At 58.8% G+C, this 22,806-nt stretch overlaps 2 protein-coding genes across 4 annotated transcripts; one reads left to right on the forward strand and one right to left on the reverse strand.

Moving 5' to 3' along the window:
- Positions 1-420: 420 nt before the first annotated feature.
- On the forward strand, positions 421-6,442 carry SASH3 (SAM and SH3 domain containing 3). Of its 2 annotated transcripts, none has more exons than XM_069810771.1 (8): positions 421-604; positions 3,235-3,330; positions 3,602-3,751; positions 3,819-3,963; positions 4,039-4,190; positions 4,337-4,543; positions 4,875-5,025; positions 5,133-6,442. In XM_069810771.1, exons 1-8 carry the CDS (start codon positions 551-553, stop codon positions 5,315-5,317), a joined length of 1,140 nt encoding a protein of 379 aa, XP_069666872.1. In that variant the 5' UTR covers positions 421-550; the 3' UTR covers positions 5,318-6,442. The 2 variants fall into 2 exon arrangements, with proteins under 2 accessions (XP_069666872.1, XP_069666871.1); XM_069810770.1 differs by having other exon boundaries at positions 422-604; positions 5,130-6,442.
- Positions 6,443-6,665: 223 nt separating this feature from the next.
- ZDHHC9 (zinc finger DHHC-type palmitoyltransferase 9) lies at positions 6,666-22,439 on the reverse strand. 2 transcript variants are annotated; one of them, XM_069810769.1, is made up of 10 exons: positions 22,313-22,439; positions 21,627-21,898; positions 13,311-13,471; positions 12,573-12,731; positions 11,455-11,592; positions 11,246-11,299; positions 10,861-10,958; positions 10,587-10,690; positions 9,881-10,049; positions 6,666-9,068 (listed from the first exon to the last, which is right to left on the reverse strand). In XM_069810769.1, exons 2-10 carry the CDS (start codon positions 21,791-21,793, stop codon positions 8,964-8,966), a joined length of 1,155 nt encoding a protein of 384 aa, XP_069666870.1. In that variant the 5' UTR covers positions 21,794-21,898; positions 22,313-22,439; the 3' UTR covers positions 6,666-8,963. The 2 variants fall into 2 exon arrangements, with proteins under 2 accessions (XP_069666870.1, XP_069666869.1); XM_069810768.1 differs by having other exon boundaries at positions 10,861-10,963; positions 11,251-11,299; positions 22,313-22,438.
- Between the last annotated feature and the right edge of the window lie 367 nt (positions 22,440-22,806).

The raw sequence follows: 22,806 nt of genomic DNA on the forward strand, positions 1-22,806 counted from the left end.
TGGGAGCAGAGATGGGGGAACTGGCCTGACCGGGGCTGTCCCCGCTGCCCCACGGGTGCCAGCAGCAGGGTGCCAATGTGTGCGTCCCACCTGGGTTCAATGCCCAGCCAGGAGGACCTGCGGAGGCAGGGGACATCCCAGACCAAGCATCGCCCAGCGGGCTTGGCCATCGTGTGCCAGCAGGGAGAAGGAGCGGGCACGGTGGAGGGGTTGGGGACCTTCATCCTTTGCATGGCGGGGAGTGTGGGGAATGCGGTGCCCCCCAGCAGCATCACCGAGGGGCGGCAGCATCGCCACGGGTTGGCAGGGTGCAGGCAGGCATCCCCCACCCCGGGGGGGGCCCTGGGCAGGGCGGCAGCTTCGTGGAGGGTTTCCTTCCTCCTGCCCCAGCCTGCGCACCCGCCAGCCACCCTGATCCGCGCCGCTGCAAGCACCTCTCATGTGACCGCCGGCTTCCTGTGCGCTTCCCGGCCTCGGTGCCGGTGCTTCGGTACGTGCCGTGTCAGGCGCTTGCCCCAACACTGTACCCTTGCCACCAGGCCCCAGCACCATGCTGCGCCGCAAGCCCTCCAACGCCGGTGAGAAGGAGCCGGGACACAAGAAGGTGAGCGCCGGCGGTGCCCGGCTGCCCTCAGCACCCGCCGGTGTCCCTGCACGCCCAGCATCAGCCTGGGGATGCTGAGCGGGCAACACTGGTGCCGGGGGGGGGGCTGGGGCAGCCACGGGGCAGAGCTCCGCGGGGCCTGGGGGCTGCACCGCCGGCAGTCAGTCCCTGCCGCCGCCGGCCACCGTGGCCTCGCCGGTGCGTGGTCTTGGCCTCGTCTCGCGCCTTGCTCCCACCCTGGCGGGACGGGTGGCGGGGATGCGCGGACCCCCGGGGTCAGCACGGATGCGAGCCAGGGTGCCGGTGGGACCCGTGGGGCGCTGGTGTGGGGACAGCGGCTCCCCCTCCCTGCGGGCTCCCCACGGCGTGGGCGGCCGCCTGCCGTTTCCTGCCGGGGATGGGGGGGGGGGCACGGCTGTGGTGCCGGGCGCGCAGCTCCCAGCCCAGCCCGCACAGCGAGGTGTCTGCAGTCGAGGCAGCGCGAGGCTGCAGCTCTTGTCACGTGCGTTGGCCGCTTCCTCCGGCAGCACCGCACCGGCAGCACCGGCTGCCAGCACCACGGGCTCTCAAGTGCCCCCCCGGCACGGCGGGCCCACGTGCTGCCCTGCCTGGAGGGCTGGAGCCAGCGGTGGGGGCCGCGACCGGCCCCTCGGTCCCCCCGCCGGGTCTTGCACCGGCAGGTTCTTCAGCTCTTGCCAGGCCCTGGTGGGCTGGCTTCGGCCTCGGAGCAGGGGGATGGCACCTGGTGCCGTGGTCCTGCCCACGGCGGGCAGATATCCCGGCAGAGCCTCATGCTATGGCTGCTCCTCCATGCTGGGAATCTCCCCAGGGGGAAATCTGGGTGAAGCCCCCCTCCCGGTGCTGGGGGTGGCCCAGCGAGCCTGGCATGCCCCGGCGGGCATCCCCTGCCCTTGCTCAGCCGCAGCCACTGCTCTCACTTCCCTCTCCGTGCTGTCCTCCCCAGGGCGGGCCCAGCTGCCCCATTCCATGGGCACCCACTGACAGGCTTTGCGCAGCTGCTCTTGCACCCCCGGCCCTGGGGCAACGGCCAAAGCTGCAGCTTTCCCAGCTGCAGGGGGGGCACAGGGCGTAAAGTTGTTTCGTCTGAAGGGTGCAGGGGGAGATCCGAGGGGTTCAAGCCAGCCAGGCCTGGCGGGTTCAAGGGTGCTGGGGCTGGAGCAGAGCAAATCACCAGCATCTCCTCTGCACAGATGCACCAACTGAGCTGGTCCTGCTAAGTAAAGCCACACTGGGGATGGAGCCGGGTCTCCCTCATCCAAACTGGCCCTCTGTAAGAAAATGGCAAAAAAAAGTGAAAAAGGATGCTCAGTCAAGTCGATAAAGAGGAGGAGGAGGAGGAGGGAAAGGCGCGGGGCCATGCCTGAGCAGGACCAGGCTGCGCAGGGGCTGGATAGGGCCTCGGCCACCTCTGGTGCAAGCAGGAGCCCGGGGCAGGCAGGACAACTCAAAAAAGGAAATTGCTGCATTTGCGGTCGAGGCAAGACCGAGCGCCATGGTGTGTGCTACGAGGGTGCTGGCAGCCAGGAGCTGAGCTTGCCCAGCCCCAGCACACAAGCCGGCTCCCACGATAGCGCTGGTGCGGGGCATACGGGGATGATGGAGACCTGGGACTGCATGGCCGTGCAGGGATCCCGGCTGGCCAGGACCGAGGGTGCTCCTGGACATTGGAACTCCTTCCCATGTGGGACAGGCACCTGAGGAGATGGAGAGGAGGGAAGGAGAGCCAGGCAGGGGGGCTCAGGGAAGACTGGAAGAGGCAGTGATGAAGGGTTGCACCAGGACTGAGATACAAAACCTGCTTTGGTGGCTTTAGCACAAAGGCAGGACTGAGCTTGCTGGCGATGCTGGCAGGGGAGGGGCTTTCCGGGCTGTGAAACGATGCTCGCAGGCAGAAAACAGGCCTGGAGCTGAACGTGAGGGTAGCAGCCTGGGCATGGCAGCACACATGCTCTCAGCTGCTGAAAACAGCCTTTAGATGTCAGATACTCGCAGGGAAGGGAGGGAGCCACCCACGGCACAGCCACCGCAGGAGCAGGACTGAGCATGAGGCAGGTCTCACTCTGCTCTCATTGCCAAAATCCCTGGCTCAGGGGCTGGGCCGGTGCAGGATGCTCACGTTTGGGTACTGAGCAGAGCGGCTGTGTCGCAGAGCCCCTGTGTTTTCCCAGCAAGCGCCCAGCCCATGTGCCACAACAGCAGCACGGCATGGTCCTGGGCTGCTCCCAGCTCGGCGGTGCCAGGCTCAGTGCCAGAGCACCCGCAGCAGGTGCTGGAGCCAGGGCTCTCGGCACTGCTTGGTCCGCAGCAGCAAGTGTCACAGTGCTGGGTGGCCCCTGCCCCGGGGACGCTGTGCCAAGGCGACGTCTGAGCACCCAGAGTGATGCTGGGTCTCTGCACCCCAGGTCCTGGGGGGGGGGCTCACAACACACAGTGGCTCCTGTGGGGTTGGGGCAGGAAGGGTGAGGCTGTGACAACCAAAAAAACTTGTCAAGCATCGGCATCGCCCCGGGGCTGCTCTGGCTTGCCCAGCAGCCTGGCTGCCGGAGGGGAGGGTGGGAGCTGGGACTGGGGGCACAGGGAGAACCCCCACACCTTTCTGTCTCCCCCAGCTCTCCCTCCAGCGCTCCAGCAGCTTCAAGGACTTCGCCAAGTCCAAAGTCAGCTCCCCTGTGCCAAGTGAGAAGGAGTTCAACCTGGAGGAGAACGTGAGTGCCCGGCCCCCATGGAGTGGCAGCACCCCTGCCGCGTCCTGTTCCCCCGGGACCATCTTCCTGACAGGCACAGCCCTTTTCAGAGCCTGTTTCCCCAAACTTCTGGTTCTACTGTGGCCCACATGCCATGGGGCAGCCCCAGGGGTTCCAGCACTGGCAGGATTTGGGGTCTCCCTCCCCAAGGATTCTTGCAGCCATGTGTGACCCAGCTGAGGTTTGCCCAGGGGCACGGGGGCTCTGCCTTCACTCTTCATCCCTCTGCCAGATCCCCGAGGATGAGTCCAGCAGCTCCATCCCCGATGATGCTGCACGGAGCAGCGGGATGAAGCTGAGCAAGAAGTGGCGGGCCGTCATCTCCCGCACCATGAACCGCAAGATGGGCAGGATGGCCGTGAAAGCACTAGCCGAGGGGAAGGTGAGTGGGGGGCCTGGGCAGGCGGGAGGCAGCTCCCCCTCCCTTGGCCTGATCCTGGTCCCCTCAGCAGGGAGATGTGGAGGAGGAGGGGTCCCTGTGCCCCCTGTCTCCAGCTGGCAGCACCGAGGAGCCGAGCCACGAAAAGGTGCCCCTGTCTTACCTGGAGATGGAGGAAGATGGCCACCCATCTGTCAGCCGCCAGCTGTCCAGCGGTGAGCCTGGTCCCGGCAGGACACCAGCCCCTCGCCCCGCAGCTGGCCGCATCCTGATCTCCCTCCCTTCCACAGGCAGCGACATTTCCAGCCCCGGGGGCAGCAACCGGGACAGCCTGCGGCTGGAGGAGAGCGGTCCAGTCTACAGTGGCCCCTTCTGCGGCCGGGCCCGCGTCCACACTGACTTCACACCCAGCCCTTACGACAAGGACTCACTGAAGCTGCGGGTGAGCCACACCATGGCCAGCCCGGGGCTGGGGAGAGCTGGGGTGAAGGGCAGGACTATGGTGTGGGCCCCGGGGAGGGACGGTGGCTGGGGACCCCCCCCGAAGGCAGCCTGCACCCGCCTCCACCCCCATCTCCCTTGGCCCAGAAAGGGGACATCATCGGCATCATTGAGAAGCCGCCCATGGGCACCTGGACCGGGCTCCTCAACAACAGGGTGGGCTCCTTCAAGTTCATCTACGTGGACGTCATCCCCGAGGAGACGGCCCCTGCCCGCAAGAGCCGGGGCCCCAGCAAGAGCAAGCGGCTCAAGCCCAAGACCCTCCATGAGCTGCTGGAGCGCATCAACCTGCAGGTAAGGGACAGGGGCCCCTGGGGGGACAGCGGCACCCAGCACAAGCCCGGGGTGCCAGCAGCAGGACCACCCTCCCCTCTGCTCCCCAGCAGCCCTTCCCTATCCCCCATCCCCGTGGGTCCCTCCACCTCACGCCCGAGCACCGCTGGGTGGGGGCAGAGGGGACACACAGGGTTTTTCAGGATGACTCTCAGGCGAGTGGCCACTGTGGACCTGCGCCAAGGCGGGAGCCACATGGCTAGCCCCGAGGGCCAGGCGGAGAAAGCTGGGGTGAGCCATGCCGCGGTCCGCTCATCCCTCTGCCGCGCTGCCCACCACCCTCCCGCCCCAGGAGCACACCTCCACCCTGTTGCTGAATGGCTACCAGACCCTGGAGGACTTCAAGGAGCTGCGGGAGACCCACCTCAATGAGTTGAACATCACGGACCCTCAGCACCGTGCCAAGCTGCTCACGGCCGCCGAGCTCCTCCTGGATTACGACAGTAAGAACTGGGTGGAGGGAGTGGGAGACACCCCACGGCCCCTGCACCGGGCAGCCCCAGCAGCGGCCTCGCTGCCTGCTAACACCACGTCCCGTCTCTCCCAGCAGCGAGCGAGCCGGAGGAAGGCGACAGCTCCGAAGCCCAGCCTTCGCCCTCGGAGCCCAAGGGGGACATTCCCCGGGACTCGGGCTGCTTCGAGGGATCGGAGACCCTAGACAGCAGCCGGGATGAGGCCGAGCTGGGGGGTCCCGAGGGGCAGCTGCGGGCTCTCTCCCTGGCAGAGTCCTCCTGAGCCCACCCTGCCTGCCGGCACAGCCCACAGCCGCTTCCCGCTCGGGCCCTGGCAGCGGGTCCGGACTGGAGGGGACGGCTGCAGGTGGGAGAAGCAGGTGAAGCCTGGCAGCGGGACCCCTGCGCTGCAGGCAGGGGCTGCACGGCTGCAGGCAGCTCAGCCCTCGGTCCCCAGAGGCTGCCCCATTTGCTGCCCCCAGGACATTTTGCACCGCTGCCCCGACGCGGGTGCTCCAGGCACCCTGGGGCACCGCACTCTCCCCCGAGATGCCGCGGGCCTGGATTGCCTCTCCGGGATTTGCCTCACTTTATCCACAGCTTTAAGAGCTTCTCCCAGAGCCCTCGCCTATCGAGGCTGGGCTGAGCGCGCAGGAGCGTGCGAGGACAGGGAGATCCGTGGCAGGCAGGGACGGAGCAAACCTGGCGCTGAGCAGCCATGTGCGAGAGGGCAGAGGTCCCACCGAGCCCAGCTCCTCGCCGGCAGGAAGGACGCCCGTGCTGCCTTCCTCCAGCATCTTCCTCACACAGCCAGGGCAGGCAGGGAAAGGTTGGCTGGGAAGTTTGGGTTGTGGGGGCAGAGGTTCGGCCGAGCTGAGAGCAGCCCAACAAGGGCACTGTGAGCCCCCTCCCTTGGCTCGAGGGGAGCCCCAAAGGCTGCCCACAGCTTGCCACCAAGCCTGGTCTGGGGGGGAGGGGGAGCTACGAGAGGGGGCTGGAGCAACCACCCCGCTGCCCCACAGGCAGACAGGCTCAGCAAGGTGAGGCTGTCACCCAGGAAGACAGTCCCTGCCAGATCCCCCAAAGCACCGGCCACCCCAAGCACACATCCCCCCCACCCCGGGAAGGGGCAGGGGAGCTGCAGCCCAGCCAGGGCCCCGCAGAGCCTCCCTGGGCATGCAGGAGCCAAGGCAGGGGCCGGCAAGGGAAGGCATCCACACAGGAGCGTGGGGCAGCCAGTAACAAACACACAGGCTGGTCCCCGGCTGGGGGCACGAACCCCAGCCCCCCTCAGCCCAGCTCTCGCTGCTGCACGCCAGCATCTCCAGCTCCTGGGCGGCAGCATCGGCCTTTGGGCACCCAGTTTGTTCCTTTGCGCTCAATCCCAATAAAAGCGTGCAAGACCGTTTCGCTCGGGCCTTCAGCCTGCTTCCTACCTGCCAGGAAGGCTTGGGGAGGGAGCTGGGGAAGGGAGCTGTGTCTGCAGGTAACAAAGCTTCCCAGGACGCTCCCCAGCTGCACCGGCCAGGATTTGTCACCACTCAGCCGGGGCTGCAGCATCTGTGCACCGAGACCCCCCCACCTTTCACCCGCTGTGGGGGGACAGCAGGACGCAAATAAGACAACGCAGATAAGACACCCTGGAAGTGTGAGATGTAGAGGCTGGAAAAGTCACAGGGAAGGGGAAAGAGGCAGCTGGCTTGGGGAGGCACAGACAGATGCAGAAGCTACAGCTCAGCCATTTTTCAAACCAATTAAGTTTCCTTCATTGTTTTAAAATTAAAAAAAAAAAAAAAAAAAAAAAGAAAAAAGAAAAAATAAAGAAACCCTAACCCTCGCCCTACCCCCACTTCCTTCACGGAGAACCTGAACAGAGCAGACAGGAACCACAGGTGCAGGCAGCATCCGTGACGGCCCCAGCAGGCAGCACTCAACACACCGCATTAGAAAATAGATTAGTAAAACCAAAAAATACACTTTTTCACAACGAGTTTGAGATTTGGTCAGTAGCGTGTTGGGGCGGGTGGGAGAGGAGGGTTGGCTCCCACTGCCAGCGGGGTGTGTGTGGGGCCAGGCACAGCAGCAACCCAGGGCTAGTCCCAGGACCCCCCCTGCCCTGGCTGGGGGGGGACACAGGCCAGGTCTGGCTGCAGGGTGCCAGCAGCTGCGGGCCGGGCAGCTCTGGCCCCGCTGGCAGTGGGAGGCCAGGGCTCCTTCCCTGGTAAGCGCCAGCAGGGAGCAGCTGAAGGCAGCTGCGGGGCAACTGTGAACCCGCTGCCGGAGCCCAGGGCGGCAGCTCTGCCCTCTCACCCGGGAGAGGAGACCCCGGCACTACGGGAGAGGGGGCAGCGCCAGTCGCCACCTTAATTCCACCACGGCCCAGGTCAACACTGCGAGGGGCCAGGGAAGAGGAGCGAGTCGGGAGGCACGCATCAGGCTCCAGAGGGACGAGGCTCCCCGCTTCGCTCCGCTGTCAAAAGCGGGATGGCAAATGAGGCCAGGGAAGAAGCAGCAGCAACTTCATGCTGCCAGGCAGGAGCATCACAGAGAAACAAGCAGGACTGCCCCGGCAGGACATCCTCCACCTGCCACCCACTCACCACATGTCTGCAGGGAGGCACAGAAGTACCCAGCACTCGTGGTACAGGATGAAGAGCTGCCAGGGCGTAAAATGGCCTTCCCTCCATTGACGGCCTTTGCAGGGACCCTGCAGACATGAGGCTCTTCCCAGCCCGGCTGCCAAGCGCGGGACAGGGAGCGTCGCAGTGGAAGAGGAGCCCGGCCATGGCACAGAGGTCTCCCACCACCGCCTGGCCCTGGCCTCTCCTCCCTCCTCTGCCAAGGAGATGCAGATGGCTGACACTGCACAGCCAGCCCCAGGACAGCCAGCAAAGCCCAGGGGAGATTCAAGGCTCTGAAAGCCAGTCGAGGATGGCTGAGAAATGCAGGGCAAGGCGGGGGGACAGAGGGACACAACAACACGACACAGAATCGGGGCTGAGGTTCTGCAGAGCAGCGGCCAAGCAGCGTGCCACAGCCTGGAGGGCAAGGGGAGAGCACGCCTGTGCTTGGCACTGGCACCCAGGAGCAAACGCAGCCCCGGCACTAGCCAGAGACCCAGCCGCACAGGCAGACCCTTCCTTGCAGCTCGATACACCCCTTGCACAACCGCTCTGCGGCCAGCACGGGGCGGGGACAAGCGGCAGGAAGACGGGCTGCCCCACTCCTTCCCTCAAGCCCCCAGTTAGGCGTGAGCCCCGGGGAAGGAGGCCCCCGCCTCGACCGCTCTCACGCCGGCTAAGTCACATGAAAAGAAGGAGCACGGGAAGGAAGCTACTTTAAAAATCGTTGCCAGCAGAACGCCTTCCCGGTTGTTTTGGCCCTCTTGGCACCAAAATGTCTCCCGACAACCCCTGCCACATTAACCAATAAAACAATGCCACAGATTAGAGGAAGGAGGGAGGAGGGGAGAGAGGACGCTACTGCCATAAATTGCTTTCCCCTTTCCATCAGGATTCCTCAGCAGTAGGGAACAGGCCGACCCTAACGTCGCTTCTGAGCTGCTTGACCGCAAGTCGTCTCGTCAAAGAGTCGGGGCCAGACGGAGGGACAGCCCCGGCCACCGAGCAGGTATTTAGCATCCAGGACAACCTGCAGAGCAAGAGGTCCTGCCTTGGCCTGCAGGCAGGCCATCCTCAGTGGTGGTGAGTGCCCCTCGGTGACCAAGGTGGGCCACTCACGCTCGTTATCCTTTCACACCATGCAAGGCCAGCACCAGCCCGCACTGCCTGCGCATCGAGGCGAACAATGACTAAAGCAAAATGGCCATGAGGAATCGTTTGCCTGCCATCCAGCCCATCTCCTCCTCTCCTCTATCACTTCCAGCTTTGATTAGACAAAACAAGAAAGTTCTCCCTTTCAAGCAGATGCTAGTGCTCTGCTTGCCCAGCGTCCTGGGATGGGACTGGGAGCTCCCCAGACGTTAGCTGCTTCTCTTCTGGCATCTCAGCATTGCTCAGGGATGGCACAGGGACCTGGAGAGAGAAGACAGCAGTGACTTGCATGAATACACCCCAATACAGAGCATCTGTTTGAGCACACAGACACTTGGCCCTGCTGCCCTGCTCCTGCCTCCAGCTCCACCAGGCAGAGGTCTCAGCTGTGCTTGGGAAAAGGAGAAACCAGGGGCCACCAAACAGGCAAACCAGCAGCTTCATGAAGATCTGGAGCACTGGACTGCTCCAGCAGAAGTGGTCTGGACTGTTTCCACCAGAGAAACAGCAGCTCATGCCCAAGCAGAGGTAGGCCCAGCCATTTCCCACCATGTTCAAAGAATAATTTAAGTGGGAAGGGCACTCTGGAGGTCTCCTGTCCAACCATACCCTTGAAGTGGGGCTAATTTCAAAGACAGAGCAGGCTGCTCAGGGCCACATCCAGTGGGGCAATGGCTTTCTCCAAGGACGGAGATCCCACACCCACCAGGGCCCTTCCCAGGGACAGCCCTTCAGCTTGCACTCAGTGCCAAAACAAGACGCCTGCAATCTCCCACCCCTCCTCAACCCCTCCTAGCCTCCATAGCTGCCAGCTCCTGGGCACTCTCATGGCAGGACTGACATCTCCAAAACATCAGCCAGCTGTGATTTCCTTTGAGGAAATCAAGAGATGCTGGTTTCCAGGGCCAGAGCACAACGGGCTTTTCATCGGCAGCCTCTCGACAAGGTCCCCACATGTTACTTTGTTCCTGCTAAGTCACACTATCAGCTCTCTCTCTGCTGGCCCAAAACACCAGCAGCAACAAGCAGGCGCAGCCCACTCACCCTCCCGCCCTGCAGAGGGAATCACTCACGGCACTCAGGTGAGGAAGGCTGCCATCCTTCTGCTGAGGGCTGCTCTCCTCTGCCTGCCCACCGGGGCCCTGAGCAGCAGTGGGCTCTTGAGTGCTGGGCCCCCGTGGGCACGACTCCTCCTGAGCTGTACTCTCCTCTTGCTGCAAGATGCCCCGTCTGTCCAAGACGCTGCAAGAACAGAATCACACTGTCAGAGACGCACGCCTCCCCCGAAGCAGAGTTCTTTTCCTGGCAGGAAAAGTGCTGGTGGAAGACAAACATTGGGGAAGGGGTTCCTCTCCAAAACAGGTTGTGCACAGCCCAGACCTAGTTTACAGTGTTTATGTTCCTCCTGTGAAAACCAAGCCCCTTGGAGAGCAGCCCAGTTCAGAGGGTGGGACCCCACTGAAACAAGTGCCCTGGAAAAAGCCTCCGCTCCAAACACTGCCCCAGGGAAGGGGAGCCACTCCTCCGCCAGCTTCCCAAGCCCACAGTGATAGGGAGCACACCACAAGCTTGAATCGCTGAAGATATGCGAGGAAAGCAACACAAGACCTTCCTGCCCAGAACATCCAGCCGTGTCTCAAGTGACCTCCAAACACCCTGAACACACACAGCACTGGCAGAAGAGCGGCCAGGTCTGGTGCCCAAGCAAGGAGAGCTCCTCACAGTCCCTCACTGAGCCCTTGGGGGCAAAAATGGCAGGGCTGCCCCTCGAGAGCTTACCTGGGGGGCAGAGGCCCACAAAGCACCTCACAGCAGTTCTTCACTATGTTGCCATGGCTGTAGGGATTCTGCACGCGGTTCTTCCCAGTCCAGGAACCCTTAATCTGCAACGGTCAGGGCACAAGCTCAGGTCTGCTCCACCAACACCTGCCCCCAGCCCATGGAGCCCTGCCTCAGCCTGCAGGGCACGTCAGCAAGGTGGACGCAGCCATGACACACTAAGGAAGCGACGAGAAACAGAGATGGCTCAGAGGAACAGAAAGACTCTACTTACGTCTTCGTTGGTTGTCTGATTCAGTGCCACCAGGAAGGTGTGGAACCCAGTTAACCCTACCACCGACCACAGGGTGAAGAAACAGATGAGCACCTCCAGTACAGTGAGGACAGTTAAGGACTGGGAACAGCTTGGGAACAGTCCCAACCCAGCTCTGTCACTACCCCAAGCACACTACCCTAACTTCTCTTCTTCTCCTAGACATGGTTTTCTGTTTTACCCTCCTCCCAAAAGCCACGAAATTGCTCCCCGCCTTGTAATCGTGGGGGAAAATGCCCTAAAAGACTCCTTAGAGAAGCCTGGGCATCAAGACTCCAGCCCCTCCATAACGCAGCTCACACTAACCCCCAGTTTTGGAGAAGCCAACCCCTCCGCACTGTAGAAGGATATGTCCCTGGGGTTTCCTTCAACGTGTTCAGAAACCCAATCTTCAGAGATTCTGGCAATACAAAGAGAGATATTTCTTTTCCCGGGAACATCACACCAAGTCCAGTTCCCTTTCCCACTCCATTGTTTTTGCATTCGCAACACCATCTGTATCCCCCCTGCTCCCTTAGCCAGCCCAGCCAGCCACCTCTCCACAGCCAGACTCACTCAGTGCTACGTAGACTATGTTGAAGGTGAAGATGTAGATGGTGAGGAGTGAGAGCGAGAGGATGAAGAGGTAGAAATAGCGGTAGTTCCTCTTCCCCACGCAGTTGCCCACCCAGGGACAGTGATGGTCGAAGCGCTCTGTGAAAGCAAAGATGGAGATCAGTGCTGCTCTAGCACGGTCCTGCCTGCCTCCAGATGCTTATTCCTGTGCCCCGAACTCAAAAATTTCCAAGGCTGAAAAGGACTCCCTGGGCCATCAAGTCCAACCCTCTGCTAACTCAGGGCCCCACATCATGACCCCCTTTCCAGAAGGGGAGGCCAGGTAAGAAAGTGCAAAATCATTTTACTAATGAGTCATTTTGCACATTAAGATAGAGTTTAAGAGCTTGGCCCCAGGTATGTCTTCTCTCCCAGAGCCCTGAGGTAGAATAGCTTTTACTAAAGCAGCACACAGGTTAGATGAAGGTCTGGGGGTTCAGAAGTTCTTATCTAACCCATGTGCCACTTTACTCCTACCAGAATAATTAGCAGAGGGTTCAGGGAACTGCATAAACACTCAAAGAGCTGGGAACCTGCAGAGGAGGAAAGGGATCCAAAAGAACGAGATTTCTTCCTTGAGAAGGGATGCTGAACACGAGCCAATCATGATATGCAAAGGGGCTAAGAGAGCCTCTGCTATGCAGCAAGGAGAACAAAAAACAGGGGCACTCAACATAACAGCAGAATCTCTGTGCTGATGCAAGGAGCTGCTTTCATGCAAGACACAGCTCTCCAGTGGAACCCTCTAGCCCAGCAAGGCCAGCAGTTCAGTGAAACTCAAAAATGGACTGCACATTTCCATGGACAAGTTAGACTTAAGTTAGACTAGTTATTGCCAAAGAAGTACTGGCAAAGATGAACCATCTGGCTTCAGGTTCTGAGCAAATCTCAAGCTCCTTGAGCTTAAGATGAGGCAGACTGTCCCTGTCTGGTCACACACCACCATTCCGGACTTGCTCAGCAGGCACAGTGTGAGACCCAATACAGAGCAAGACCGGGTGCAGGTCTTCACCCGTTTTCTTCCAAAGACTCTCACCTAACACCCAGGTGCAGGAAGAGGCGCAACCTCTTCTACTCACCCACACAGTTGTCGCAGATGCTGCAGTGAGAGGCACGGGGCGGACGGAAGATCTTACATGTGTAGCAATACTTCAGCTTCACTATCTGGTTGTTGATCTGGAAGTTTTTAATCCGCGGGGGCGGGCGCTGACCCTGTGGCACGGTCCCGTTGGTGGCCTCTGAGAGAGGGAACCAAGCAGAGATCAGGCCTGCTGCTACAACACAACAGGCCTAGAACAACAACTCGCCTCCCTGCTTTTCCTACCAGTGGGATCAGAGCCTGCTGGGGCTAGAGCCAGCAGCTGCAGCTCTGCTCACACGGTCCAGAGCCAGCCTGGCAGCTTGGAGGCAGGAAAAGGGATGCCAGAGCTTTCATGGGCATATTGAGAGGGGCTGGGGCGTGCTGTGGTGTGTCACCCACATCCACCAAACTTCCTCTCTACCTGAAGGATCAAGAGGCCCACACCAAGCTTCCAGAACCCCTTCCTGAAAGCAAACTGAGTTTGTATGTATACAGCTACAAGACAGAAAACAGCATGTGAAAAGGTTCCCAGAAAGGGAAGTGGGTACATCACACCATCTTTTTGAGACTCAGCCAAGCAGAATTAGCCAGCAGGTGGTAAGATGCCCCATTTGGGGCAATCCTCACTTTTGGAGGGCCAGCCGGGAAGAAAGGCTCTGCAGAGAGTGTAGCCTATAGATACGCCAGAAATAGAGGCTTTTCCAGCTACTACCAGCTCGACTGGCTCTGCACTCACCAATCTCCATCTCGATGAAGGCTGCCTCGTCAGGCAGGGCTCTTGGGATCACCCCAGGATCACTGAAGCTCGTCCGCAGGAGCGTAGCCATGGCAAATAGGAAGAGAACTGCTGCAAACACGGGGATGGCTGGGGACAGCTGCACTGCCAGGTACCGACACCTGCAGAGAAACATCAGGAGGCGATGAATCAGACCACTGCAAGGTCTGCCCAAGCCAGGGCCTGAAAGCCTGGCAAGGCATCAGAGTCCAGACTTTTCTGAACGCTGGTTACATCCAGAGAAGAGAAGCTCTTCAGCACTTCCTTCTGATCCCACCACCACCGGGAAATACCCCTGGGGCAGCTCTAATGACCAGCCACCATCAAAGTACCACCATGTTTTTAACCAGCCAGGCACAGAATACTTCCCAGCATTTTGTTTTGTTTCCAGCTCCCATTTTGCTCAGAGTCACGGGTGACGCCAGAAACGCAACCAGCCAGCTAGAGGGATCTTGCCCAGAGGACACCCGCTGCCGCCAGCTGCCAAGGGATGGACCATACCTCCAGGAGAAGCACCCATGGCCTGGTCCAAGAGTCCACCACTGGAGAGAGCTGGGAGGCATGGAAGCACATTGGAATGGTGGGAATCTCTGGCTGTCCCCTAAAGAGGCAGCAGCTTCCAGTACCACAGAAATTACTTTCCAGGGATTAACTGCGTCCTGTGCTTCTCAGGAATGGATTCACATGGAAGTGCAACATCCCCATGCAACAAGACATCTGGCTTCCTTTGACTTTTCTGAGGCAATGCTCCAAATAAAGTAGAAAGGCTCTTGCCCCAAGACAACCCCAGCTCGAAAGAGGAAACACAGCATAAGGTTTGTTTCCTTTACAAATACAGAAAAGTCCAATGAGGAATTTGTGTTACTAATCCTGCTGATTGAGGCAGTGCAAAGGGAGCAAGGATCTTAATCTCACTGTGGCCCGTGTCACTTCTGGACACCTGCAAACATGTCTCCATGGGCACTGCAGCACAGGATGTGCAGAAGGCCTGTACAGAAGTCATGGTTTAGAGACGTACTGGGCTGAAAGAAAACATTTTTAGGCCAATTCCTTCAGAAAACCCCATTTATGTCAGGGTGAAGCTCCTACAGAGGTTTCCTACTTTTTAAGGGAAACCCCACCCAAATCCCAACACTTGTGCAAAATTTCACCCCTCCTTGCACGCCTTGCTTCCCCAGGTTCCTCCCAATGAAGCTGCATACCCAGCCTTTCCAGTATGCCCTGACTCCACAGGGCAGGATCCAACCCAGACTCCCGTTCTCCACAGCTGCTCTCCAAGAAAGCGTAAGGCTGCTGTGGTGAAAGGCATGGGATTACCCTCCCCTGTGGGTCTGTCATCCTGAGCAAGGCAATTTCTATAACATCCATAGCATTAACTATTTAATTCTAGATAGCCTTCCCACCCATAGCTTCTCCGAATGCAATAAAGTTTCTAGCTCCAGCTGGCTCCTTTGCAGCACCGAATTCTGCAAGCCCACCATCCACTGCAGGAAGGCTCACTGGGCTTTAATTTGCCATTGCTCAACTCCAGTGACTGTCCCCTGCATGTGACAAGATACAGAAAGGGCTGCATACTGAAGCTACAGTATGCTTTGGCCACAACTGCAACACAAAGTGTCCACAGCAATGCACAGGGCCTGTCCCCTAAACCAGTGCTGTTAATTTTACACACTGCAAACTCTGCGGTTACTCAAAACAACACAACCCTTAGAGTCATCCACGTGCAGAGTCCTGCCTACATTTGAAGCCAGGCTCAGCAGCCAGAAGGCTGAGCTTACCGTCTTTAGGCAGCCAGCCTAAGATAACTTTGCTTTCCCTTTGCAAGGGCAAAGTCCAGAAAGAGAGCTGTAAGTCAGTCAGCAAGTAAACAGAAACCTTGGATCCCATTTTGGGAAGGAATATGGGTTTATTCTTCGAAAAGCTGGACACGGTCTGCCCCGAAGGGCTGCAGCTTGACCCTTGTCCAGCTGACACAACAGCTTTTATAACTGTTGTAACAACATGAACATATTACGGGCTTAAAATATAGATTCACAAACTGTGTTAAAGCTGAGCCAAAACTGCGCCAGAGCTTCCAGCCTCAGATATACACTAATGCCTTATAAGTTTCTTCAGGGTACTGTCAGCAAAGAGATTTATTACCTGCAAGCACATGATCCGTGCCGGGTGTACTCTCCCAAGCACAGACCTGAAAGCTTTACACAGCAGTATTCAAGAATAAACGGGATCAGTCCCTGCAGCGACCGGCATGATCCCTGCTCAATCTGCATATAAGCATGAGCGTGGGATGTGACTCACTCCCTGCTGACCATTTCCTATGCATCTTTATAAGGAAACCTGCCCTTTGGGGATGCAGCAAGTCCTGCTATCCCTGAGGCACAGCAAGAGTGGCCTCAAGATTGATGTTACCACACCGCAGAGCGTGGCGTGGGAATGGGAAGAAGCCTCTGCAATTTTAGGAGATGAAAGAGATGAGTGAGCCACCGTCCTCCCAGCTGCAGCAAGGGAAACAGCACCATCCAGCTGGTATCCAGCCAGCTCCCAGCGTGGCACAGGCACTGGGCAGGTTAGGTCCCCAATTCAGGACGGGAGAGAAGCAATTCCAGAGACTGCCTGTCTGCCTGGAGGTGGGCAGGGGGGAGGACAAGGACAAAGCCCCAGAAAACACCAGATGCCTGCTCTCCTGTCTGATGAGGAAAAGATACCAAGAAACTCACACAAGGAAGGATTAACGCTAGCCCCTTCAGCCGCCATTCACTGAAGCGCATGAGATGTCTGCTCAGCGAAGCCATTGTGCTGTTGCCATCGTCCCTCCGGCACGAAGCAAACATCCAGGCACTGTGCTGGACACTCAATCCCGTCACTCAGACGTGCCCTGGCACAGCGGGGGCTGAGCAGGGCCCTTCCTGCTTCCCCAGGTAGCAGGGCTGGCAAGTGCTGCTGCATCCCCTCGGCACAAACACAGCCTGGAGGCGAGATCAGAGATGCACAAGCAAGACAAACCCCCACCGCACTGAAACTGCATCCTGAGACCCAACACTGAGCCCACCACGTGCCTCCCATCCTTCCCTGCGCTGACAGAGCCTTGCTTTGAGGAAGGTGTCTTTCAGGGAACATGCCCAGTGCATCTGCCACGGCAGAGAAAGCCAGAATGGCTGAGCAACAGGTAAGGCCACCATGTGAGGTTTTGACTTAGTACTCACTAGTGCTGGGGAATCTTCAGTCTACGCCTTGTCTACAGCACGCTCGGCAATTCATTTACACTGCTAACTACCAGACATTTTAAAGATCTTTTGTTTGGGAGAGCTGAGAGTCAACAGAGACACACTGTTGGCATGTAAGGATATTGCTCCTCCTCCGCTCCCAGTGCAATATCTGTGTTCTTGAGCATTTTGTCATCTAATAGCAGACAATAACAGCACTATCACAAGTCATCATCATGGGGGGCGGGGGGACACACAGACATAACGACTGGGGGGTGAGAAAGGCTTAAACAAAGACATCATTAGAATGGGGGGGCCGGCTGGGAAGCAGCAGGAAGCAGCAGCTGGGAGGTGCCATGAGTTCATGGTGCAAGGACTGCTTGACCGGTTATTTTGCGACCACTTGAGAAGGTTTGTTGTAACCAGCCCGTTAAGCAAAGCTCTGGAGGAAGGGGAAAACAAACACGCCAGCCCCCATGGAAGTGGTCTTCAGCCACAGCCATCAGGCAGCACATCTCACAGCCAGGTCCCTCCAGGGTTCAGCGGAAGCTCTTTTGTACAATTCATTTACATCTCACTTGCAAATCACCCATTTAACTTTCCTAAACTAACGCATAACCACACTGCATACTCATCCTGAAGGCTAGCAAAGCAAAGCAGTATCTTTACCAAATGTTTGACCCTCACCAGAGCACTTGCAGTCATCTGCACCTCCCAGACCTGGGATGACTTCCAGTGGCTGATGTACTTGCGGTAAGCGTGGAAACCGTTGCTCTGAAAACCTGGGTAACCGCTGCACTGCAATGCTACAATTTGGGGCCCTTTCCCAAGCAGCACTCGGGCAGAACTGGAGCTGTCTACAGAAACTCTCCCCGTCTGTCAACAGTGACACAGTAAATGCTCGCTAGAGACCCACTTCAAGTGCAGTTCCACTGTGAGCACATGCCACGCGCTTCCAACCCAACTGATGCGGCAGCCGACTTCAGGCAGGAGACAGAAACGTTATGCCAATGTTATTGCTCTTTTCCCAGCTACGCTCAAGTCTCCGCACAGGCAAGAGAGCACCCCGAGATCCGCGTGGGGAATGGTGGTGCTACAGAGGACGTGCACGCTGCAGGGAGAGCGAAGTTGTCTTGTGAGAAGGAGCCCGTGTACAAGAAAAAGGGCATACAATTCAAAAACTCGCGAGCAGCCACATCACGCACAAACGCCTTCGTGAGCGGAACTCTGGATACCAACAAGCTTACCTCTATCGAGAGAAACTATAACCACTAAGAAGCACCAATCAACTCGTATGTAACTTTTGACAATGCTTGACATAGACCTAACCAGATGTAAAAGCCATCTCAGAAGCACCTCTTTATCAGTGCAAAATCTTGGATCTTTGGGCTTTGGGGGGAAAAAAGAAAAAAAAAATTAGGTCACATGAGGGGTCAGCATAGGTTTTTTCAACTCATCAGAAAATAAAGAAATTTTAATCTCTACATAGCTAAGAAAGTAGGAAAAAAAAATAAAGCGATAAACATGCTTGGTTATTGGAAAAGCAAACAGCAGCCCCTTTCCGCACGCAGGAGCCTGGCATTGCTGGCGCTATCTTGCCTGTAACGTTTACAAGCGTCAAGCATTTGTGCTGAAAAGCTGAAGACAAAAGAAATCCAGTTCTCTCGCAGCTGCTTTGGAGAGCTGAATGGAGAACTCTCGCTTCAGGAGGGCCATTACAGACACCCTGGCAAACTGCAAAGGGGAAACTCCCAGCAGCCAGAGAGAGGACGCTACATCCCATCATCTTAATTCCCAAATGGATTTCACAAGTGCTTTACCCGGGCTTGTCCTCGTGCTCGAATACCACAAGCATAGTTAGACAACTAAGCGCCCCATCACGAAAGCTGACATACCCATTAAGTGTCTGAAATAACGCCAAGAGGATATTAAACAGAATTTTATGTGACACATTACGGTCACAGAGTAGACCCAATTAAATATAGGTCTCAGACCCTGCAGGGACCAGCCTCAGCCCTTGAGCCATAGGAGCTGCTTTCTGCCAAGCTGGTTGCGAGAGAGGTGCCCTTGGGCAGAGGACTCTGATCGTGGCAGAGCACTTCCCCAGGAACCAGTACAGCTCCAAGGCCCTCTGCTTTATCTGGGAGGGAGGAGCCAGACCTCCAGGTACAGCACTGATAGCTCAGTCAGCCCTCTGGGTCACACTCGCTCCCCAGTGAAAAGCCTTACCCGATTCCAGACCACAGCTTTGCGGTCTAGGGGATAAAAACATAAAAATTCCTGCATGCGGGGCTGAGGCAGCTTCAGACCATTCAACTGGAGACACAGCAGATGAGCCGATGGCATCAGCACTACTTGGAGGGAAAAAAAAAAAAAAAAAATACCACCAGCAGCAGCCCAAACAGAGAGGCTGTCATTTCACGGCTGGGGAGGACTCTTTCAGCAAGGAACGCGGTGGCTTATCTCATGACGTGTGATGCCAGTCACCACCGGCTCTCCAGCGACAGCGTTTGTAATCAGAGCCGAGCCAGAGCAGCCTGGAGGGCGAGGATCAAACCCGCACTGGCTTGGATCGCGTAGCAAGACATTTTTGGCTTCAGGCGTCCCGGAGCCTTGTTTAGACAAGGTGTGACTGCGCAAGTGATTCAGCTGAATGAAATAAGCATTCACAACACAGGCACCCCTGCAGTGAGTGTACAAGAATTAAAAGGACTCCTCCACCCACCACAGTCTGCTTCTCTCCAAAACCAGATCCTAACAACCCAAATTGTTCCTCTGTGGCACAAACTTTAAGGGGGAAACCACGAATTTCCGCGCAAATGCCAAAGAATCTGCCAAAAGCTGAAATGAATAGGTAACACAGCAAAAAGATCAAGGCTGAGACCCTTAGGCAAAAGCACCCTAACACAGGCAGAAGGCACACAGGGTAAGCAGGGCTCTCGAGCAGCCAAGCTGCTCATCTTCTCAGCTTGGTCAGTGAAACAGACATTGTGGAGTGTTTCTGGTTGGGAAGGCAACATTTCATCCCTATCCCGAATTCAAAAATCCCCAAACAATTTCAAAACAAACCCATCTCTTTCAAACAGAAAACATTAAGGTGTTGTGCACTGAGAGAACCAAACGGATATTGTGGATTTCCCCAAACTTTTCCTCATCTCCCCAGTTGAAACCACTCAGCCGATTTTACTAAAATTCAGACACGATCCTGTTCCCAGCAAAACTTCCCCTGGGCCAGTGGCCACCACAAAGGACACCCTCCAGCTCTGAGCAGAAGGCATGTCCTGCACGTCTGGGTGCGAGCAATCCCTCCTCAGGCCACTGCCTCCCAGAGCACGGGAAGGGGTTTCTCAAAGAATTTCCAGTCACGTACCCGCTGCACCCACAGCCAAACTAACCACTGCACCGCCGGCTCTGCCGACACGACCGAGGACTGGAAAGGCAGCCTTGGTTTGCTCTGCCCTGCGCAACCACGGCGGGCAGCTGGCAGGGGCAAACATGGCAGAATGGGATGTGGCTTCGCTCTTCTGCTAAGGACAGGCTCCGCAGGGAGCGAGAGCAATTATCCCTCACAATAAGTGCTTCTGGAGCAATAATAAGTGTTTCTGGAGCAGTAACACTTATTAGTTCTTCCTGCAAGGCAGGAAGTCTTAGCCCAATTTTTTCAGATGGGAAAAAAACCCAAACAACAAAACAAACAGCGGTGTCATTTCATACCTTTGAATTCAGACTGAGTCAGGGATAATTTGGGCTTTCCACACTCAGGAACCCCAACACCTCACATTACAGTTGTACAGCGCCTGCCTCCAAAGCTACACAACGACTAAGCAGAAAAACCAGTCTCATACCTGACTGAGACCCGACATTAGCCACTTCATCGTTAACATTGGGATGTGGCAAGCCTCAGCAGACTGTTCCAGAAAGCTCTTTCCGAGGCTGCCAGTAATATCCGCTAGTGAGAGGAGCTAGGGAAAGCAATGCCAGGCCAGGGGAAGTTGAGACAAGTCCCCTGGTCTGGGGAAGATGTCTAGGAGGCCAGCATCTGGGCCAAGAGCTTTATGTAACTGGAGGAATAGCCACGGCTTAACCAGTGAGCAGTTTCTTCCGCTTGCTTTCCTGGCTTAAAGAGCTTTTGTGTTACCCAACACCGTTTAGGACCTTCGCCTCCCTAAGAACAACATAAACATGCCGATGGAAACAGAGGAAGGAAAGTTTCATGGTTGTTTAGCTGATCCAAGCTCGTCCTTAAAGGAGGCAAAAGGGGCAGTCCTGCCCCCTCCCTGCAACATCGGTGCTTAGGCAAACACGGGCTTTTTTTCCTTTTTGTTTGCTTTTTTTGTAGGACTAGTCTAAGGCCAGATCAGTTCCCCAACCCAGCTCACCCGGGAGACCTGCGGGGAGGGGGCAGGTCCTGCTCTTTTGGCAGCATCCGAGACTTAGGCCGCAGCTCTTTAGGCTGCTGAGCTGACCTAGAAGGGTGGCCAGATCCTCTCCAAACACCAGGGCTTCAGCTCGCCGGAGGGTCTGCTGTAGCGCAGCACTCTGCAACAACTAGCTAGCAGGCAGCTGCAGGGCAAGTTGGATCAGCGCTAAACCCCGGTGCCACCAAGCTCGCTCCTTATTTTGTTGATTCTCCGGCTAGGACACCTCCCTAATTGGGCTGAGCCGGGGGCTGCAGGGATGCAGGCTCGGCCCAGCCGCTTGGCCCGCGCTGGCCTCGGCCGCTGCAGCAGCAGTGCCCTTGCACCCCGGCCGTCCCCGAGCAGGGAGCGCGCACCCCAAAGCCCCGTCCCCTCTAGCTGCGCTCAGGACAAGGGACCCGCAAGTCCCAAACGCAGGGAAGCACAACCGTGTGGGACAAAGAGCCAGCGTCACACCGCAGGCAGAGCCGGGGGAAAGCTCCGGCGGGGCCCGTCCTCCCCCAAAACCTCCGGGGTCAATCTGCTAAGGGCGAAGCGGCAGGTCCCGCCAGAGAGCCGCACCGCGCCAGGCTCCCCTCCCTCTCCCGGGGACACCGGGCAGACGAGCCCCCGCCAAGCCCCGACCGTGGGTCACCGGGCTGCCGCGGGGAACTCACTCAAAGGCGAAGAAGAGGGCGCAGGTGCCGAGGATGAGGAAGAGCGTCAGGTAGAAGATGCCCTTCTGCCGGGCCATCATGATGCGGCCGTCGCAGCAGAAGGTGTTCCTGCCCGGCAGCTTCTCCCATTTCCGAACCACCTTCTTCCTTGCTACCATCACCGACATGGCGGGGCCCTCACTGGGGCGGCGGCGGCCGCCACACGTCCAGGCGCTGCTCCTCCGCCGCCCGCGCCCCCGGCATCATCGGGGGCCCCGCGGGGCTCGGCTGGGCTGGGGGGGAGAAGGAGAACGCCTCAGCACCGGGGCGGCGGCGGCTCGGACCGGCGGGGCCACGGCGGGAAGGGGGGGGGGGGGGGGCGGCGGCCGTCACCATGGAAACGCCCGCGCCCCGGGAGGGGTGTCGCCATGGAAACCCACCGGGGAAAGGAGGGGGGGGTGGGCAGGGCGCGGCCAGGGAAACCCTCGGCCCTGAGGGGAGAGCCCAGCGGGAGGGGGGGAGGGCGGCAGGGCAGTCCCGCACAGACCCCACCGGGAGGGGAGGGGACGGGACGGGACGGGGCAGCCCCCGCCCCGCGGACCGCGCCGGGACCCGGACCCGGACCCGGGCCGGGAGGGGAGTGGAGGGAAGGGAGGAGAAGGGAAAGGGAAGGGGCCCGCGACGACGCCGCCGCCGCCGCCGCTCACCCTGTGCCGGTGCGGGCAGCGCCGGGCGGGCCGGGCCGGGCCGGGCGGGCCGCTCGTTCCCTCAGCGCCGCGGGAGGGGTCACCACGCCCCGCACCGCCGCGGGGGCGGGGACGCGCCAGCTATTGGCCCCTCACAGCTCGCCGCCCCGCCCCGCCGCTTCCCGCCTTCCCGTTGGCCGCATGCAACGTCACTCCGCGGCCGCTCCCCCACCCCCCGCCCCGGTGCGGACAAGGGGAGGCGGGGCGGGGGGCGGGGCCGCCCCGGGGTTCGGCACGTGGCCGGGGGCGGGGGGGCGGCGGGGGCCGCAGCCCCGGTGCGGCGGGACCGGCCGGGACCGGGGAAGGGGGCGGCGGCGGCTCCGGGGGGGCCGGGACAGCCGGCGGGGCTCGGGGGTGAAGCCCCACCCCGGGCTGGTCCCGCCGGGGGGGGGGGGCGTTCCCCCCTCTCGCCCTCATTTTGGGTCCGCACACCCGGTCCCGGTGTTTTGCACGCT

This window comes from Haliaeetus albicilla, chromosome 23, assembly GCF_947461875.1.
Source record: "Haliaeetus albicilla chromosome 23, bHalAlb1.1, whole genome shotgun sequence".
NCBI lineage: Eukaryota > Metazoa > Chordata > Aves > Accipitriformes > Accipitridae > Haliaeetus > Haliaeetus albicilla.

Coding starts and splice junctions, on each gene's coding strand:
- SASH3 (XM_069810770.1), top strand. CDS start 551: ATGCTGCGCCGCAAGCCCTCCAACGCCGGTGAGAAGGAGCCGGGACAC. Junction 4,544..4,874: donor TGGAGCGCATCAACCTGCAG/GTAAGGGACAGG, acceptor CTCCCGCCCCAG/GAGCACACCTCCACCCTGTT. Junction 5,026..5,129: donor GCTCCTCCTGGATTACGACA/GTAAGAACTGGG, acceptor CGTCTCTCCCAG/CAGCGAGCGAGCCGGAGGAA.
- ZDHHC9 (XM_069810769.1), bottom strand. CDS start 21,793: ATGTCGGTGATGGTAGCAAGGAAGAAGGTGGTTCGGAAATGGGAGAAG. Junction 13,472..21,626: donor GCCCTCTTCTTCGCCTTTGA/GTGAGTTCCCCG, acceptor GTTTCTCTGCAG/GTGTCGGTACCTGGCAGTGC. Junction 12,732..13,310: donor CTTCATCGAGATGGAGATTG/GTGAGTGCAGAG, acceptor TCCCTCTCTCAG/AGGCCACCAACGGGACCGTG.